The following is a 20,604-nucleotide window of genomic DNA, read 5'->3' as shown; positions in this document are numbered from 1 at the left end:
TATGATCTGTCCCTCTCCACCCCAAACACTCACAGATCAGCACTGCCTCCTTTGTACACTCTGACCCAGCTGCACTTGCCCCTTCTCGTTCCTTAAACACACCAGGAACATTCCTACCTCAGGGCCACTGCATTCCCTGTTTTCTCTGGCTGGAATGTTCTTCCATGAGATATCAACATCTCCTTTAGGTCTCTTATCGGTGAGGCCACACCCTCCTTTTAAAATTAGCTTGCACAGGGCAAAGAGTTGGGTCCAGGGCTTTTATAAACATTTAAAAAAATTATAAATATTAACTTTCATATTTTATAAAATTGTATATTTTATACACACTAATTACTGCATGCTTAGCAAGCTTAGTTCAGTCACCTGCCTATCACAGTCCCAAGTACACACAGATAGAAGCAAGGGCTCTGTGTAGTAAATTGCTTTGGCTGTCTTACCGCGGTGCTCATAAGTATGTTTTGCTTAGAAACTGCTCCACTGGCAAGGCATAACAATGAAGTTAAGCAAATGTTTTGCTGGTCTCTGAGGCCCTGTCAGGTCAGTGGACTACTGCTTATGTTCGTAAGAATAGTCTCTTCATGTCTATTTAGAGACATGGCCTGCTGCCCGATTCCCCAAGCCCAAGTGATAAAGCATTTTGAGTCTTTGAATTACTTAGCTGTTGCCTCAGTTGCCTTCTGGGTGTTCTTCTGGTAACAGCCTATTTGATGGATGTGAATTTAATTTCTCAAACCCATTAGGATGATTTAGTTATGACTTGGAATCTTGGAATGCCATCAAATATGGCCTTTAAAAATTTAAGTAATTTCGTCCACAGTTGAATTAAGAAAAAAAAACAACTCACCTCATTGTATACAAAGAAAAGAAGCTCCTTCAATATTTTTCACTATTAAGTAGATTAAAGTGGTAAGAACACAAAAGTGAAAACAAACGCATTCATAGAAATGCCTTTGAAAGCCCCTTAGGATCTGTTTTCACAGAGAAAACGAATGGTAGAGTATTATGTGTAGCTTTTCCCTCTATTCTGGTTTTCCTGTAAGCAGCTGCCCAAAATTTCAACATGACTACTGAGACTTAGTAGGGCTGACTTGAATTGAGATTAATTACTTCTTGGTTGGATGAGATGCCCAACGAAGGTGGGACTGGGATCAGGGTCTGTGAGAATGAATATTAAATAACACAGTAGCATAAGGCAAGCAGCATCACGTGGAATAGCCCTTGCCTGTTACTCCTGAACAATCCAATGCATCTGATAAATTACGCTCTCAAATTCCTTTGTTAGGATGTTGTAATTATTGACTAATTAAAAAATAGTCTAGTTTGGTTGTCTTCATTAAAAATTTTGCAAACAATTAATAAGAAATAGAAATTAAATTGTTGGTACTACTGAGATATCTCCTTTCCCAAACCAGGTACCACAGCCTTAGTCTTTTTCATATCAATTTAATTGGTTTTATTCATTTCAGGAAACTAATTTTACAACAGAAGTAAAGCTTTTAAATACAATTTCTGATACATATCAAGTATGAGAAATTTGGCTAACCAAACTTTAATGCTTTATAAACATGTAAGCAAAACCAAATGTGAGATCAATCCCATTAGGATGTAAATTTATCAACATTTCTAGACAAAACTCCACAGTTAAGAATCACCATCTTCCCAGTAAATGCCATTTACACACAATGTGAATTTTTAGCTGAATATTCTAAAATTTCTAGTTTCTTATTTTGTATTTCTGTGCACAACACAGGATAATCAGAGTTTCTTTTATTTCTCTGTGCTTTCTTTTTTTTTTTTTTAAAAGAGGAGTTGTTTAGAAAACACCAGCAACATAAACAACAAAAACCTTTCCTGTGGCTGTGATAAAAATATTGCATTTATCTGAACCTACCAAATATATATGCCCCTGTAGCAATGAATGCTTATTACAATTATTGAACCTCAGAGAAATGGAAACAATTCTGCCATCCTAAATATTTAATAAATGTTGTAGAATCTATAAAGTGATTTAAAATTACTTTCACTTTTTACTATTTGGTAACTTTCAAAGCTTCAAACGTCTTTCTCATTGCAGGCTTATTTTCCTCTTTCAATTTTTAATTATTAACACACAGGAATCTAGGTTTTAAAACCAGAGTATGTTAGCTCCCTCAAATAACTTAAGAATTAGTTTACCCAAGCTTTCCTAAAAAAATGAAATTGCTGGAGAGCTGAGTTTCTGTGTGAAAAATTTCACCCAGAAAGATAGTATTTTTGGAAAGGAGTGAAAACAGAAGCTTTGAATGGAAGTGTGTGCGTAACTATAAACGGAGGGCAAAAAGGTTGTAACTGACAGGTCCCTTCTGTGGTGCAAAAGTCACCATTACAGGAACGTTAAGCTACCTAATATGTGGTTACTCTACTTGGGTCTTGAAAAACATTTGGAATTCAGGAACTGGGATCTTGCAGCCAGAAAAGAAAATTAAAACATGTGTTAAGTGAGGAAGTTTATTGACTTTTAGATATTTTATCTTCAGCCAGGAAAAGACAGAAAGATTAAAAAAAAAGTTTTAAAACACCAACAATCTGCAGGGACAAATAAAAAAAGGAAAACATTCTAATGAAACGCTGCATCTGGTTGACATTTAAATAAAGCTGCCAGAGTATAAACTAATTTTAAGACAACTCTAGTGACATATTTTTAAAGAGAGTGCAGGAAAAAACTTTTGGCTGAGCAAATCTTAACACCACAAGTATGGGAGCCATCAATATTCATTACCCTATAGATTTGCCAAACAGCACAGAGTGTCTGGAAACATTACAAGAGTGCCATGACTGGAGACTTGATTATGTGCTTTCGTATATTGAACTGTATACCGAGGACAGATCTAGTTCTTTTGGAAAAGATAAGCCAAATCTACTGACTTCGTGACTCTTAAGTGGATGAAAGTTAAGTGTGCAGATGTCTGCATGAATTGTGCAAACCAGGGTGAAGAAAAACTGTAGAAAACAAAACAACAATCAAAACGCTGTTCTTTGAGATCCTGGGAGGTTGCCTGTTAACATGAATGTGATGGAGTTGAAGAGCTCTTAGGCTGGGCTCAAGAGGTGTTTTTACTCCTGGGCAAAGAGGAAGTCTCTAAGTGGAGAGGAATACAACAGGTGTGTAGTTCTAAAGCCAGGGCTGAGATAAAGTCTCTGCTAAAAGAACGAATTCTAGACCCTTAACAGCGTTAACAATCCTAAACCCTTTGAGGGAGTAATTATCGTGAGTTATGGAGGAAATTTCCCAAATTGGTTAGAAAAGCTGCATAGAGTTCAGATTCTAGACTCTAGAATTTAGGGTTATGACTCACCCCTGCTACTTATATTTTTGTCCCTAGTCTACTGGCATCAAGCTGGGTTCTCAATGAGAATCTTGCCCAGATGATTTATCACGAGGTTGTGAGTTCTAGAAAGTATCAGATCTGAGGTCCCCAAAATTCCATTCAATTGGTATAATTAAATCTTACCAACTCAATAAATGGGGCTGCAGGTTTTTTGCTTTTGTTTTTGTTTTTTTTTGAGACAGGAGTCTTGCTCTGTCACTCAGGCTGGAGTGCAGCAGTGGTATGATCATGGCTCACTGCAGCCTCAACCTCTTGGGCTCAAGTGATCCTCCCACCTCAGCCTCCTGAGTAGATGGGATTAAAAGTGTGCACCACCATGCCTAGCTAACTTTTGTATTTTTTGTAGCAATGAGGTTTTGCCATGTTGCCCAGGCTGGTCTCGAACTGCTGGGCTTAAACCGTCTGCCCACCTCAGCCTCCCAAAGTGCTGGGATTACAGGCATTAGCCCCCGCTTCTGGCCAGCTGCAGGTTTTAATAGACAGAAATGTAGTGGACGTTCTGAAGAATTTTTCTGAGCAGGGATGGGCAGAAAGATGGGTCCATTATAACTGTCGAATCTGGTTAACAGATATATAGATATTACATACCCGTATGGATATATAGGTATGGAGGTTACTCTACTGGGTTATAGTAATGGATATTATATTACTGGTCTACTTTTGTATATTGTTAAAATTTCCGTAATTAAAAGTATAAGTAATATAAAAGAAAACAACCCAGCTTATAGTTCCAGCTGGAAACCAGCCTTAGCTGAGTGAGGTAAGAGTTGAAGCTGGACTCATCCTTTCTTGCACAATAACAGGGTTTCCTCTGAAGAGAAATGAAAAGCATTGAATCAACGTGCTTATTTAGAAAGGGTTTATTACCTTGCTGCATCCCTCTTCCTCTTCAAAGTGAGAATGACATTTCCTTTCCAGTGCTTCCACAGGGAAATAGAAATCTGTGTAAAAATTCCAGAGCTTTGTTCCTCACTGGCCACAAGGGAGGTTAGGCACTGGATTTCTTATATGGCTGATGAAGGAACATAATGGCAGCTTCATTTTAGAAAAGGGTATTGCTTGAACAATAATTAATAAACCAGCACCCATATTTCCCTTTGTGGCCTTTCCCAGACTTGTCTTATTTGATCTTACCAACTTGTTACTCAGGGAGTGAGGTTCCTGATTAGAAAGCAAACTAAGTAAGAAAAGAAGTCTCATTCATACCTTATGCTTTAAACGCTTTCTTATTTTCAAAGAATTGCAATTGCTTTTTTTTTTCATTTGGAAATCAGGAAGCCATTGACATAGGCAAGAAAAAATATTTATTATGTTCATTTTACAAATGAGGAGACTGAGGTTTAGAGAGGTTAAAGGAATTTTCCAAAACTTCACAAGTGCTCCAGGAATGATTTGGTGTCTTTTATGTTTTCAGAGCCCAGGCTTCCTGTGTTCTATGCAGTGTATAGATTTGTCTTTGGGTTATTTCCTATACCAAACTTTAGTCTTTCTCACTGGGTACAAAGGGAAATTCTAAAATTCTGTTCCCCATGGAAAAATGTCCTTTGCTCCTCAGGGCAGATTCTGCAGGGAGGGACTTGCAAATATGAAGGAGGAGTGGAAGGTGTGATCGGAGAAAATACCAAGGACTGAAGTGTGAAGGGGTATGGGATGGATTGGAGGCAGTTCTGAGATGAGAGCCTGCTGAATTTGTGTTCAGGGAGATCAAGTTGGCTTCTTCTGGAAAAAACCTGTAAGCTTGGGAAAGCTGGGATTGGCTTCCATCACAAGCAGCTGGGATCTAAGTTCATTTTCATCAGGGCCATTCTAGCTCAGTTCTGCTGGGAACCGTACCGGGATGGGTGTGGGACGGCCTCGAGTTCAGATCTGGGCTCTGTTTTTTCTAGGCAGTCTCTCGGAGCCTGCTTCCTTGACTATAAAATGAAGAGTTGTGAAGAGTCAATAATGTCAAGTTGGAAGGGTCTGACAGAATCTGACAAAGGATGGGCCCTCAATAATTGTGATTTCTTTTCCCCCTTTTCCTTCTTGGTAAAATCATCCCACGAATCTACGCAAGTAGGGCCCTTCGTCATTCTTCGGAGTAGCCGCTTGAGGGCTGGAAAGAGCAGTGATAGAAACCCCAGAGAAGCAGAGACCCTCCAAACTTCGAACTCGATCACTGTTCTCCCCCGACCGCCGAACCCGCTGGAGAAGAGGGCGCGACAGGGAGATGATTTAACGCGGAGGGAGCGCGGAGGCCGCGGAACCAGTGGGTGCTGGGTCTCACGCCCGGCTGCTGAGCGCGGGCCGGCGTGTCCTCCCCACAGCGCCCCCGCGCGGCCTCCTCCCGTTGCGCCCCGTACCGCGACCCGCCGCGGGTAGCCCTGGCGTTTGGCCACGCAATCGGCTGAGGACCACTAGAGCTGGGGGAAGATCAAAGCATTCTTATGGGGCCCAAAGAGCCTGGGATTGCAGTGTTGTTAGCCTGGCCTCACCTCGTCAATAAATTTTCGGCGAAAGTTGGGAGCAGGAGTGGAGGCTTGGGGCGGGGGTTGGTGGGGCGCGGGGGTTGGCCGGAGGGAGGGTCCGGGGGTTTCTTGCACCTGCGCTCCTGCCGCGTTAAGTCAGTGGGAAGCAAGTGACATTTCCCTTTCGCCCGTCCCCTTGGAACTTGCTCATCTCCCTCCTTTAGAACACCGCCTGCTCTCCGGGGTCAGCATTATCAAAGAGAAGATTTCCTCCAGGCCCTTAAAATTTATGTGGCGCCTTGTTACAAGGAGCTCTCCGGAAGCTGGCTTTGGTATCTCCTTGTCCCCTCTTTCTCCTGCCCCGCCCCCACATCCCCATGGAGAAACCCTCGAGCAGGCCTTTTCCATTTTCTCACCCCACTTAGAACTACAAAAAATATATGAGAAGGTGATTTGGTTTCACTTCAACCTCTTCATTTTGCAGAAGCCTAAAGTGGTGATGGTGAGAAAAGTGGCCCAAGGTCAAGGGTTACTTCAGTTGGCAAAACCAGGAGTAGAACAGGAGAATCCCTAGAGTCTTACTATATATTTTTTGCTACTTATTTCATGGACAAAAATAATCATTCTCTTAGGCAGGTCAAGTACTCTTTAAAGGTGTCTGTGCTTTTGCCAGTTGGCTGCAAAACATAGCATCACACTTGTCACCTGGACATCATGGGGAGTCGCTGGCTATCCAACGACTGAGCCGAGTACAGTCTGATCCCTCCTCTGAGACACTCCTTTCTCACTCCCACTCCATCCTGAAAAACACTATGGAGCATATGTTCTGGGCAAGTCTTCTCCCAGGCGTGGGTAAAATTTGAGCACAGGGATTCTTCTGGCATAATTGGGGGGAATCCCTCCTCCAGCAAGAACACTTTTCAGAGGGACCTCCTGGGGCTAACAGGAAAGGAAATATTTCAGCCCTCCACAGAGCTGAAACTCGGACCTCAGAATCAGCTTCGCACAGGACAGGGCTAAGGAAGCCTGGTAATTTTTGGCTTAAAGTCCAGTCAGAATGAACCTGACCTAGAAGCCACAGGATCATGGAACCTTTGTGACTCGTGGCAACCTTCTTTGTCACTTGGATGAATCCTATTGGATCTGGGCTCTAGGAAACTGAATCTTTTGTGAAACTACTCCATGTCCCATCGTTTCCCTAGTTGATAGATTCCACCCACCCCCTATATTTTTAACTAGGTAAGATTAATAGCAGTAGCATAGAGGAGCAAAAATATCACCAAAATGTCAAAACCAATGCCAAAGCTTGTTTCTAATTCCCCACACGCCACCTTCTTTTCCTTCTCCTCTCCTCCTGCTGTCCAGCTTGGACTTTCTTCATACCCTTGATTTTGCTACCTGAGCAAGCAGTCCATCAGATGGGAGTTAAGATTTGTTACAGTCTTTAACGTTTGAGGCAGAACCTAGAAATCAATGTACTTCCCTCCTTCACTTTACAGTCAAGGAAGCCCAGGCCCAGGAAGGTGGAAAGATTTGCTGAGGGGTTCATGCACATGGAAGAAGTTAACTTTTCATCATAGCACCTGCCTTACCAACACTTGGCAATCTCCCCCACCGCCCCGCCCCGCCTTGATTCCTCTCTACCTGGTTGTTAGACTGTTGGGAAAATATGGAGAGTGATTTCACTGTGGATAAAGCCTGCCCCCTTGAAATGTAAAACCCCAAAATAGAATGGGAATAGGGAGTGGAAAGTTCTCAGAGTTAAGGGTTTACTGTTTCAGTTAGTCGTGAGACCCCTTAGGGGCTGCAAGAAGGCTCTCGGAGGTGAAGAGCTGTGTGTCTCCTGATGTGGCAACCAGCCACATGCCCTCCCAGGGCTGCCTTCCATAGCAAGGCCACAGCCCCAGGGGTGGAACCCAGGCCCCAGTACAGCCCACAGTATCTGCCTCCCCTGAGGACCATTTGGAATGGGTACTGAGAAGTCAAGAAAGTCTGCAGTTGCCTCATCTCCTGGCTGCTACCAGCCCCCCAAGTGAATTGAGCCACGTTTCCCAGCATGGAGGATGGAAGCTGCCGGGGGTTGGGACAGGCAGGCTGGCAGATCCTCCAGATAGATATGCTAGGAAGGGACGATTACTTCATAGTCGGCGTCTGACTCCGTATCCTGCTGCAAAGAGCACATTTAAAAAGACTGTATGAAGGCATGGAGCTGGAGGTACTCTTTGACCCCGCACAGCCACTGTTTTAGCTGTGTGTCTCCCAGCAACTCCCATGAACTTCTCTGAGCTTCAGTTTTCCTTTCCTTTGTAAATCGAGGGAGTGGACTCAGCGCCTCTTGTTCGGCCTTGTGTGTCTATGATTTAAATCCTGCTTCCCACGGAGGAGAGATGAGAGCCTAGATCGCACCGTCCTTTTTGTTCAGTTTCTTCGACGAGCGGAGCAGGGAAAGGGAGAATTCTAACAGCCTGGCGGAGAGCAGTTATCTCCCGCAGTCTCCACTCTCCCACCCCCATGGCTTGTGACAGGTCGTATATTTGATTACGCAAAGTAAATTGGGAAATCATATCTCCGCAATCCCATCTGGGATTATTTATTTCGCCGCGTCCGCAGCCGGTCAAAGTCGTGAGACGGTACAACGTTGAGTAGCTTTCCACAGAAGGAGGTGCCTTCGAGGTCAGCTCTGGAGAAACCACAGCCAAGCCGGCCACAGCAAAGCACTTCTCTTGGGATGCTCAGACATTTTCAAATGTCAGTCGCCACCCTGGGCGCTCGCGGCAGGTTGATTTAGCAAGGCGACTTAGGCTGGAGGTGGAAGGCGAGGATTCCCACCGGCCCCCAACCTCCTCTGGAGGCCTCCGAAGCTGGAAAGTTGGGTGGAATAGGGAGGAAATCGGGCTTCGGATTTCCCCCAGCCTCGGGCTCTCTGCAGGCTAGCTCATGGAGTTAAAATAACCAGAAAAATAATACAAATTACTCCCAAGCACTGAATGCTCAGTATGGGCGGGTCACCATGCCAGAGCGTCTACACGCGTCGCCTCCTTTTAGGTGAACTCCATTTTGCAGTTGAGGAAAGTGAGGCACAGAAGAAGGTTAAGGGACCTCCTCACTACCCCTAGCCAGGGAGGGGCAGATCCGCATTCTAACCCGCCTCTGTCAGGCTCGGCCTCTAAGCTGGGCTGTCCGCGCAGAGTCCGGGCGGAGGTGGGGGATATGTGGGGGGAATGCTCAAGGCAGGATCAACTCCCGCGATTAGCTCTGTGAGCCAAGTGGGAAGTGGCAGGGCGGGGCTGCAGAAGTCGGGACCCTCGAATGGGATCCAAGCCTATGTGGCTACGCGAGAGGGAAGCCACATGTGCTGCGTGGCTCCGGGGCGAACTGGGTGGGATGGGATTCGTAGAAGGAACTGGATGGGTGAGAGGGAGCCAGTTTGAAACTCACTTTCCTCCTTTATTTATTTTATTTTTAAATTTGTGGCAGGGTGTTTGAAGAAAACAAGAAAACCACCCTCATCCAGGAAACAACAACAACAAAGAGTTTTCTCTCTCTCTCTCTCTCTCAATCTCCAGGGTCTCACTCCTGTCGCCTAAGGCTAGAGTGCAGTGGCGCGATCTCGGCTCACCTGCAGCCTCGACTTCTCAGGCTCAAGCGATCATCCCACCTCAGCCTCCTGAATAGTTGGGACTACAGGCGCATTCCACCACGCCCGGCTAATTTTTTTGTATTTTTAGTAGAGGCGGGGCTTCGCCCTGTTGTCGAGGTTGGTCTCGAACTCCTGGCCTCAAGCAATCCACCCTCCTCGGCCTCCCAAAGTGCTGGGCCTCCTTCTTTTTTTGTTGAGGTTCCCATACGTGACTCGCCCAAAGAGAGATTCTCACCGGGAGGGTCTGAGCAGCGCCAGAAAGGGAAGGGATACAGGGTGAGAGAGATTTGGGGTAAAGGGAGAGGGAGGCAGAGGGGGAAGGGGGCCCCAGGCCGGTCAGTTCCAAAGAGGCGAGCCCCGCCGGCCGAGCTCCACGGGCTGAGTCAACAGCGGCCCAGTTGCTTTGTAATTTACAAGAGGGACTCCGAATTGTACTTTGTAATTTGGTGTCGGTTTACAAGGCAAAGGACTTCTGTTTCCTCACCTCACCAGGTCCTCAGTCACGGCCTGACCCCTTTTAAGAGAGGGACCTCAAGAGGGGAGCTGAATTCCTTGAGCCCTCGCCTTTCAATCAAGTTTTCAAGGCACGCTTTGGCCGGGCCCTCCCGGACTGGCTGTGCTGCTACCTCCAGAGGAAATCAACGTCTGTACCGAACTCCTAACCTGTGAAGACCTGCTATCCTCATAATTGCGGAGTCGGGCCAAGGAAAGCTACTCTTTCCCCTTTGCAGATGAGGCAACTGAGGCAACTGAGCCGCAGAAAAATAACTGACCAAGATCACCCAGCCAGTGGAACAAACAGCTCGAGCCCAGGCTCTCTGGCTCCTATTCCCTCTGAATATTTAATTTACTAAACTGTTTGAGCAGCCGTAGATTCCTTTCACAATCCGGTAAAATCTATAATTACTCCTCCCCTTCCCCAAAATGTACTTATTTTCCCATTCAATATCGGAGCTTCTCGGACTTCCTGAAGTTAGTCCCAGGATAAAGATCCTCTTTCTCCTCCCCCTTGCCCCGCCCCACGACCTCGCTTCCCAGTAATTGCTGGTATCCCGATTCTCTGGAGGCATTCCGGGCGGATTGATTGAGTGTAATTCAACTGAGTTATGATTACAGCTGCTGGTTCCCCTGTGCCGCAGACGGGTGTGTAGGAAGGGTGGGACTGGCGGGGGGGGGGGGGGGGCACGTGGAGATGGGCAAGATGTCTGGAGAGAGCAGTGGGGCTGTTGTGCACGTTTTTGCTAGAGGTGAGGGTTGAGAGCTAGGGAGGAAACAATTCCGAGTCCACCCCGCTGGGACCCACGGGCTGAGGTCCTCCAGGAAGCACTGGGGCTCAGCTTTCCCTATGTACGGATGGAGCACACACAGGAGGAAGGCTGGTGGCTCTGCCGGAACATTCTGAGGGCCTTGTTCTCTGCATACGCTGGGACCTGCAGTCCCATCTCCCATTTGGCCTCAGCCAGCGTGGTTTATTGTACACAAATCCCGCTTGTTTCCTCCTTACGCAGCAGTTTTAAAATTTTGAACTAGTTCAAGAGCTGCTCGGCTGCTCGTTTACTTTCAGTTTTGGGAACAGAGGCTTACACCCCTTTCTCCTCCTGTTTCTCCTCCGGTCCCCCTTCCCCTCAATCTAGTTTCCCAAAGTTAGCAAACCTACTTTCTTGATTTTGTTTCTTAACATTTAAAACAACTGGTGAAGGGCTAATGATTTCATCTCCTTACCACCACCCCTAACCTTAAAAGCAATAAATAAAATAAAAGCCCAGCCTGCCAACCGCATGCACACACGGCCAGAGGTGGTGGGGGTTTGTAGTTTGCATACACGTCGCGGGGCAGAAGCCTGTTTGCAAAGGCAGAAATGTAGCTAGCAGGGGAAGACGCTGAAAAAACAGAGTGATTTGATAAAAACGTGCTGGGTCCTGTTACAGGAGGGCTACTGGTAGTAATCCCAGGTACTAAAATCAGAAGGGGTGCAGGGGAATAAAATTTAAAAAAGCAAACCCATGGCGAGTCTTTCTTGCTGGGAGTGAGGGGCTCTGCAAAATTTCTGGGACTTCAGAACAGAGGTCGACAAGGTCCATTGCTCTTCCCTAGACTACTGGGTGATCCAGGGCTCCTCTCCGAACCTCAGTTTCGTCGTTGGAAAAACGGGGATAGGAACATATTTCTGTTGCTGTCAAGAATTTAAACGCTCCAGCGCAGGTGAAGGAAATGTGCTTTGATGACTGGGTATAAAAAATGTGCAAAAAGAACCTGGCGTTACAAGGTGGTGTCAAGGGAGAGGAAGTAAAAGTCTGTATGACCTCCCTGTCGCTTGTCGGAGCGCGCACCGCTCCCAAGTCACCCTCTGAGTCGCCAGAGCTACAGAAAAGCCGATGGGAATAAGCAGGACTGTTTCTCTACTTCCTTCATTGGGCTTCGCAAGAGGCTCTGGGAAGGAGCACCCGTACAAATGGGAATCCCAGTGCCTGGTCACCGGGGAGGAACTTTCCAACATCACTGAAGGTTTGAGAATAGTGCTTCTGGCTGGTCGCGGTAGTTCCTAAGCTGTCTTTGTTCCCACTTCTCCGATCCAGGTTAACTTTTAACATTCTGACAGACTCGGAGAAAAGTAACGTTGGAATTAAGTCAGGAATTCCCACCCTTCAACAAATATTTGTTGCGGGCCTACTATGTACTCAGTGCAATGATACCCAATTTTGTAGTCTCCTAAACAGATCCTACTCGAGAGGTCTTGATTATTTACAGATGCAGTTAGAAAAGCGCCCATATTATTTTAAATTGAGTTCAAGAAATAGAATGCAGCGTTAAATTAGAAGACTAATTCCTTCTTTTAATATGTTGAAAATTTTTTATTGTTAAACATTTTCTAAAGGATTTTTTGAGGGAGTCGTTAGAAAGTCTATAAATATAACTATGCACACTAAAAAGTAGTCATCTTTTTAAAAATAACTTTGTTTAAATGCATGCTTAGGGTGAATGGATTTACCTAATTCTCTTAATAGCATGCATTTCTGATCTTCCCTAAATTAACTGTAATAGCAACTGATATAACAGAAAAATGTAAGTGACTTGTAGTTGACTTGGCCACCTGCCACACGGGCTCGGTGAAGGTTAATGAGGAGCTATTTGGCGCTTCGAGAATAGGTGGCACTAGACACAGAAATATCAACAGGCTATTTGTATGCTAACTAGGAGTTTCGGTGCCAGGTAACCATTGATATACTCTTGCAGGAGAAAGAAGGATGTCGCTGTACGCCCCGAAAGAGAGGCATCATTTTTACGCTCAGTTTGGATTAATGATTGATTGAGTCGCAGAAATGCTTGTGATGCTGATAGAGACCAATACTGGTCTTTCTGATCTCTTCCTCGTCGTTTATTACCTTCTCTTGTGGACAACGCATTCCTAAGAATGTATCTCTGCTTGTTTCCCAGTCTGCGAGATAAATGGTGACTTCTCTCTTGCAGGCACCGTCATACCTCGGGTTTAGATTCTGGACAGGCGACCCGGCTGCACCGAAGGCCGGGTAGGAGGACTCTGGCGGAGCGCTTCAGAGAGAAGAGTGTAGACCGCGGGGAGGCGGAGGGCTCCCTGCCAGCGTGCCTCGACCAATCAGTATTCACACCGCCTGACAACCGGCCAATCAGAGGACGTAAAGCTCCGGGGCCTGAGCGGATAATACTAGGAAGGAGAGCGCAGTCTAGAGACTGAAGCCAGTGGCGCTGCGCTGAATGCAGCTGCGCGCGCCCGCCGGGTGAGCCAGCGATCCGAGCCAGGCGGGGGCGGCCCGACCTTTCCCGCCCAGCCTGGGTCAGAGGAAGCCGAAAGCGGCCTCAGCAAGGTGAGGCGCCCGAGGCTGCAGAAGACCGAGCAGAACTTTGCAGAGTTCGGGATGTGCTGGGCTAGGTCGCTGAGGACTTGACTGGCTTCCTCCCTCCTTCCCTCCACCTACCTTCTCCCTCCCCTCCACCATCCAGTGGGTTCGTTCCGGGCCTCCAGTTATCAGCTCCCGATCTCGTGTTTGAGGGTAGCGACCCCGATTTCTGTTTGCATGCACAGCCAGCAGCCCTAGCGCCAGATCCTAAAGCTGGATATCTTTTGACTGGGCTACCAGCCCGGGCCTCAAAGTTTTGGTGAGTGCTGTGATGCCGCTCGGGGTGTCAGGGAGGGCAAAGGGCGTGAATCATCTTTCACCTTTTCTGTTTGACTTGGATGCCTTACCTTAAATATATAAACCAAGCCCTAAGTACAGAGAGCTCACGTGGCTCAGCCCTGTGCGCCCCAGGTACTATTAAGGCTGGACGGGCGTCTGTATTGTGCTCTTTGCCCTTATGGGACTCTAATGACAACAAAATTTTGGTTTTCAGTTGATTATTTTGGGGAGGGGGGTGAGAGGACCTCTTCAAGCCCAAGGAGGGGTCCTTGTGGTGGTGTAGGCTGATGAGAGGCATTTGGGAAGCATAGAGTGGTACTTCAGTGAGTCTGAAGGGCCACTTGTAATCAAAGGAAAACTGTTCTTCCACGGATAGTTTTATATGCATCATGGCCATACTAGTTGAGTATGGGGAAATCCGACAAGTGGCCTGGGGCTGCCTATTTGGACACAATATTTTGTGTGTGTGTGATAAGTGAGTTACCCAGGGACTTGTCCGGAAAGCCCGTGTAAAGCCAGAGAGGGCTACGGTTAAAGGTCAGGTACTCACAGAGCACTTAGAATTAATAAAATTAAACCTTTGTTGGGTTGTGGATCCCTGGGGGCCCTAGAGATACAAGAAAGGCACGTGTGGCCTGGAAGTGAGGGACATGTAATGAGAACAGGATGACTCAAAGGGCCGGAGGCGGGCAGACCAGGAGCTTTGGGCCGGAGGCTCAGGGATGGTCCCTGACGGCGGCCGGTGGGTCTTTGGATTTCTTTGTGTTTCCCCAGAGTGAGGGCCGCCAAGCTCAGGCCCCAGCGAAGCCTCGAGCGCCATGGCCGACCCGCAGGCTGGCTCCGCGGCCGGGGACTGGGAGATCGATGTCGAGAGCCTGGAGCTGGAAGAGGGCGGCTGCGGGGCGCCGCGGTCAACGCCCCCCGGGCCCAGCCCGCCGCCGGCAGACGGGGACTGCGAGGACGACGAAGATGACGACGAGGTGGACGAAGACGCGGAAGAAGAGGGCGACGGCGAGGAGGCAGGCGCGTCCCCTGGGATGCCCGGCCAGCCAGAGCAGCAGGGGGGACTGCAGCCGAGGCCGCCGCTCGCGCCTCAGGCCTCACCCGCCGGCACCGGTCCCCCAGAGCGCTGCACTCCTGTGGGCGGTGGCGCGGAGCCGCGCAAGCTGAGCCGCACGCCCAAGTGCGCGCGCTGCCGCAACCACGGCGTGGTGTCCTGCCTGAAGGGCCACAAGCGCTTCTGTCGCTGGCGCGACTGCCAGTGCGCCAACTGTCTGCTGGTGGTGGAGCGGCAGCGCGTCATGGCCGCCCAGGTGGCGCTCCGGAGGCAGCAGGCCACCGAGGTGCGTACCCGCCCGGCCCGGGGCGCGCCTCGCCGGGGCGTCTCAGGCCACAGTGGAGGTGGGGGAGTTGGAGGGGAACGGGGCAGCTGTTCACACCCCCGCGCCCAGGGCCTTGCGGTGCCTGGCACTCCCTAGGAAGGATGGTAAGAACGCTTTTCTGCTTACACTGGCAAGCAGGGTCGGGAGGGAAAAAGCAGGCATCTCTGGGGAACTTGGGAAATGTTTTTGTCTTAAAAAGCAGGCAGAGAGGCCTCGAAAGTAATTAGGCCCATTTGGAACATCGCGAGAAAATCAATGTTTTTATTTTTTTACATTTAAAAGTGCATTTTCATGGTGTTGAGTGCGGGGTTGGGGGGAGAGTGGTTGATCCACAGCACGGCGTGCAGCTCCAGGCTCGTCACTGCTGTACTGGTGATGATGGAGAAAAAGAACCACGCAGCACGCATGCACTCGGTGCTTCAGCTGTCACCTGGACGTTTGAGATATCTAGAACACTCATTTTATGGATGAGACACAAAATGCATGAGAAATTAGATGCCTGCAGCCCAAGGTCATCAATCCGAAGCTACTGTCCGTGCAAACTACCTAAGAGCAAGTGGAGGGTCTCTGCTGCTTCCCATCGGAGGACTCCAGCTGCGAGGAGAGCCAGGGTTTTCTTTCCGAGAGACGCTCTTGAACCTTCGATTTTGTATTTGTTTCCATGTGCGCCTGGACAGGGAGAGTTCAGCGAGCGAGGCTTCACAGGGCCTCCTCCCAGACTCAGGACCAGGGAAGACTTTCAATTTTACTTTTTGGCGGAGAGGAGCTGGGGAGTGGATCGCCAGACATACTGAAGGCAGTAACCCCACTGGAAAGCCACTCGAGGGCCCAGGAGAGCGCGCTGGACGCCGTGGGCACCTGGTCCTGGGCTTGGTCTCCTCCCGCGTCCCGCATGGGTCATCGCCTGCCCTGCGTTCCCACGCGTTCTCTGTAGCATATGCTGGGTAGGACGCGGGCGTGGGAGGGCCCAGAATCCCACCAGCTGGTGGGATAGGTGACTGCAGAGGCGAGGGTGGGTGTCCGTAAAGCGCAAATTTGGAGTTTGCAGCCGGACCCAGGAGACCTTCATCTCTTCATTCCCCTATCACTGCACCCTGCCTGCCCTGCCACAGGGAGAAATCCGCCCGGCCTCACTGCTTAACAGAAAGCCTTGGGCACCTTCTATCCGACAGGTGGGCTCCCAGGACCCAGTCTGGCTGCAACCATCTCTTGAGGTCGGGTGCCCCCCTGAAAAGGATTTCACTTTTTCACTTCTCTCCGGGATGTCCCCTCACTTCTGGCCATAGGTCTGCGTATATCTAGAGTGATTAGAGTCTAGAGTGACTGTGCTGCCGAAAGCAGGGGGCCCAGCTCACCAGTTGAGGTTCCAGCTCCTTGCCCTAGGATTAATATTAATTCGTTTGTAATTATTTTTCACACGGAATGGGAAAATTCAATACATTTAGAAGGGGGAGAGTTTCTAGAAGATTTACGGACATCCCGTCCTTCCCCCTTCTCGCCCCCATTTTCTTTCAGGGCGTTATTGATGATGTTTCTTGTGTTTACAGGACAAGAAGGGGCTTTCTGGGAAACAGAATAATTTCGAGCGCAAAGCTGTGTACCAGAGGCAAGTCAGAGCCCCCAGTTTGCTGGCCAAAAGCATTTTAGAAGGTAAAGCAACAAAATTACCCTTCAGCCTTTTAAACAGAGTTGAGTGACTCTCATTAATCAGCACAAAGTGTGTTTATTAATCTGTTAAAGAGCTATCTAAAGGGAAAGTACTTTTTATTAGAAAGGTTTTGTTTAGGTGTTCGCTGAGCCCGTACGCTAAAACTGAACCCGTAGGGAGAAGATTAGCATGGCCCGGGAACCAGAAAGTTTTCTTCTAGGAAGGAAACCGCCACCTGGGAAAATGAATCTCACATACCTCCTGAGGTTTCTGTCACCACCAGTTGAAGAATCCCTATTATTTGGTTGTCTGCTTAGTGGTTAATCGGTTAATGTGGAGTGCATGTGAAATTTACCCCATATGAGGGATGTACAAAGATATACTAACAAGTGATCCTGGAGCAGATGTCTTGGAAGGAAATAAACAACCTAAACAAAGCAAAACAAAACAACACAACCACGTCCACTTTTCTTAGTTGTGGGAGCTGAATAGATTAAGTCAAGTGAGGAGTTTAACAGCTGCTCACAACCAATAAAGACCTTTAGTCTGGAAGTTCAACCTCAGATTCCGCTCTTTTTCATTGTACTTTTTTTTTTGGATTACTTGGATAATTCCTATTATTCCAAACTTCATTTTTACCATTTTTTGACAGTCAAGGTTATAGAATCTGAAAAAGGTTTCGCATCCAGCAAGCGAAGTGGAGGTTGAATGAGAACAGTGCGAAATCTCTAGCTTTCTCTCTCCATGTTCTCACTTTCATGAAAGCCTGGGGGTACATTAATTTTTCTTAAAATATTACTGATTTTTAAAAGCATCTTTATTTGGGTATGGAATTTATTTATTGACCTCAATAATATTTGACTATTTTTAACTGTTTTTCTTTAAATTTTTAAAAATTTAAATAAGGGACAATTAATGTTTGCTTTAATCACTGCCACTTCATGAAATTCAGGTTGAAAGTAAATAAAAAATTTTAAGTAGACATTTGGATTCTGTTTTTTTCTTGTGTAGCTTCTGAATTTTGTTGGTTCTGGACAGGTTTGTGTGTGTCCTGTAAAAATTTTTAAGTAGACATTTGGATTCTGTTTTTTTCTTGTGTAGCTTCTGAATTTTGTTGGTTCTGGACAGGTTTTGAAGTTTGTGTGTGTCCTATCATGTGTTGTATACTTCTGACCATAGAGTGGTTTCTTATGAATTAAAAATGAATTTGGTTACAAACTGGATAAACAGATTTATAATAATAGGGCCACATTGATAAACTGAGATTATGCAAAGCAACTTGTGAAGTCTGAGGACTAAATGGAATAGTAAATTCAACTAAATAACTTCCTGGCAAAAACTTACCGTAGAAATGTAAACATTAATTTTCAAATTTTATTTTATTTGCAAATGAGTATAATGGGTTTGTCACTATGTAAACACAAATATAACAATGGATCCTTCAAACAAATATGATAGAGGTGAGTGCTTGGTGGTGATGAAATACTCCAAGTATTTTATGCCTCCAGGAATTCTATTTATGTTACACTAATCTTTGTATTTGAGTTTGCTCCTATTCGTGCGATGACTTAGCCTGTGTTTTAATGATTGCTTGTTCAACCATTTTGGTATCCGGCCAAAATGATTAGAGCTTGGGAAGAATGTTTCAGAACAGTTATTTTCGATAGAGCAGGGAATACTCCCCGCCTTTTTTGAGTTTTGTTTTATTTTTTATTTTTTATTTTTGAAGTGGTATCAGGGGAAGGGGCCTGGTTAAATTGTTCACTGTAGAGTGTGATTGACTAGTTAACAGCTCTTTTCAATTTTCTATGCTTCTCTATTTTCTTAAGCCTTTTTTTTCTTTTTCTACTCGCTAATCTCCTTTAACTTTCTTTCTTTCTCTTTTTTCCTAGTTCTACTTGGATTATTCTACAGCTATTATGTGTACATAATGAACCATCTTTAGAAAATAAAAGTGACATCAGCTCTAGGTATAGATATATTTTTTAATAATGAAAAAAGATGACATGGATAATAATAAAACATTGATTGATACAAGATGAATAGCCTTGTCTCTTAATGCATAGGGGGCCTGGGAAGAATATTAAAATTTTAATCAATAAAGTATGTCTGTTGAAGCAAGCAAGCAAACAAATCCATAACAACAACAACAACAACAACAACAACAACAACAACAAGAAGTTGCAATATGGATATCTTTCACCCTCCCAGGAAACTCTTTTAAACCTAACCTGTACTTTTGCATCTGTATAAAAATATTAGTGAGATGGAACTGTAAATAATTGTTCTGCTGATTTGTAGTGTTGCTGTTACCTTCTGGGTTTCCAGATTTTTCTTCCGTAGATGTTAATCTCTTTCATGTGCAATCTTTGCTTCTTGTAGGCTATCGCCCCATTCCAGCGGAGACTTATGTAGGAGGGACCTTCCCTCTACCTCCCCCAGTTAGTGACAGGATGAGGAAAAGAAGAGCCTTTGCTGATAAAGAGTTGGAGAACATTATGCTGGAGAGAGAATATAAAGAAAGGGAGATGTTGGAAACTTCTCAAGGGGCTGCTCTGTTTCTGCCCAACCGCATGGTGCCTGGACCTGACTACAATTCCTACAAAAGTGCCTACAGCCCCAGCCCAGTGGAACCACCGAGCAAGGACTTCTGTAATTTTTTGCCCGCCTGCCTTGATTTAACCATGCAGTATTCAGGGTCTGGGAATATGGAACTAATTTCTTCTAATGTCAGCGTGGCCACAACTTATAGACAGTATCCCTTGTCCTCGAGATTTTTAGTTTGGCCCAAGTGTGGCCCCATTAGCGACACCCTCCTCTACCAGCAATGCCTGCTAAATGCCACCACCTCAGTTCAAGCCCTGAAGCCTGGGGCCAGCTGGGACTTGAAGGGAGCACGAGTCCAGGATGGACTCAGTGCAGAGCAGGACATGATGCCATCGAAATTGGAAGGCTCCCTGGTGCTGCCTTACACTCCTGAGATCCAGACCACGAGAAGTGACCTTCAGGGTCATCAGGCTGTCCCAGAGAGGTCCGCGTTCTCCCCACCCCGACGGAATTTCTCTCCCATTGTTGACACGGACTCCCTGGCAGCTCAAGGGCATGTCTTAACGAAGATCAGCAAAGAAAACACCAGGCACCCTCTGCCACTTAGACATAATCCATTCCACTCATTATTCCAGCAAACACTTACTGACAAATCGGGTCCTGAGTTGAAAACACCATTTGTCAAAGAGGCCTTTGAAGAGACCCCTAAGAAACACAGAGAGTGTTTAGTTAAGGACAACCAGAAGTACACATTTACAATAGATAGATGTGCAAAAGACCTTTTTGTAGCCAAACAAGTTGGAACAAAACTCTCGGTGAATGAACCACTGTCATTTTCTGTTGAGTCTATTCTTAAGAGACCTTCATCTGCCATCACTCGTGTCTCTCAGTGAAAGGCTGCTTAAACAGAAAGCTGGATTTTCTGCAGTCTTAGAGCGTTATTGCCATTTGCTACTTTTTTTAAAAGTTAAGATGTTTGTGTAAAGAAATTTCTAATGTAAAGATGATTTTGAAAAATTTTATATATTCGTAATATGCATGTACTTTTTCTTATCACATATTTAAACTTACAGGTGGAAATTGCCCAATGTGCAAATTGTTAAGTACCACACTTTACACAGCATTTCAAAAAGCAATAAAATTGACACTGTCTTCTCAAAGACCCAATATTTGCCGAAGCAAATAGCTGTCTCTGTCTAGATGAAGAAGCTATTTTTCTATGATTCTGTATATTTGTATATTTTGAAGTACTCTTAATGGTCACTGGGGGCCACAGGAAAACCTTTATAATACTTTAGTTTTGCATTGTGGAGGGCACATAAATTTAATTATTCGAGACTGTTTGAGGCAAAAATCACTTTAAGGAGAACATAGGGCCATTTGCATGTTTACAGTCTCTTCGTTTCACGTGATTG

General features: G+C 46.2%; 1 protein-coding gene across 1 annotated transcript; it reads left to right on the top strand.

The window, feature by feature from the left end:
* The first annotated feature begins 13,174 nt into the window (after positions 1–13,174).
* DMRT2 (doublesex and mab-3 related transcription factor 2) lies at positions 13,175–20,356 on the top strand. The gene is made up of 4 exons (XM_019033008.4): positions 13,175–13,592; positions 14,387–14,955; positions 16,542–16,644; positions 19,025–20,356. The coding sequence occupies exons 2-4, from the start codon at positions 14,431–14,433 to the stop codon at positions 20,080–20,082; spliced, it is 1,686 nt and encodes a 561-aa protein (XP_018888553.4). The 5' UTR covers positions 13,175–13,592; positions 14,387–14,430; the 3' UTR covers positions 20,083–20,356.
* The last annotated feature ends 248 nt before the right edge of the window (positions 20,357–20,604 follow it).

This window comes from Gorilla gorilla, chromosome 13, assembly GCF_029281585.2.
Source record: "Gorilla gorilla gorilla isolate KB3781 chromosome 13, NHGRI_mGorGor1-v2.1_pri, whole genome shotgun sequence".
NCBI classification, from domain to species: Eukaryota; Metazoa; Chordata; class Mammalia; order Primates; family Hominidae; genus Gorilla; species Gorilla gorilla.
Note: the sequence above shows the minus strand (reverse complement) of the source record. Positions and strands in the feature narration are given on the sequence as shown.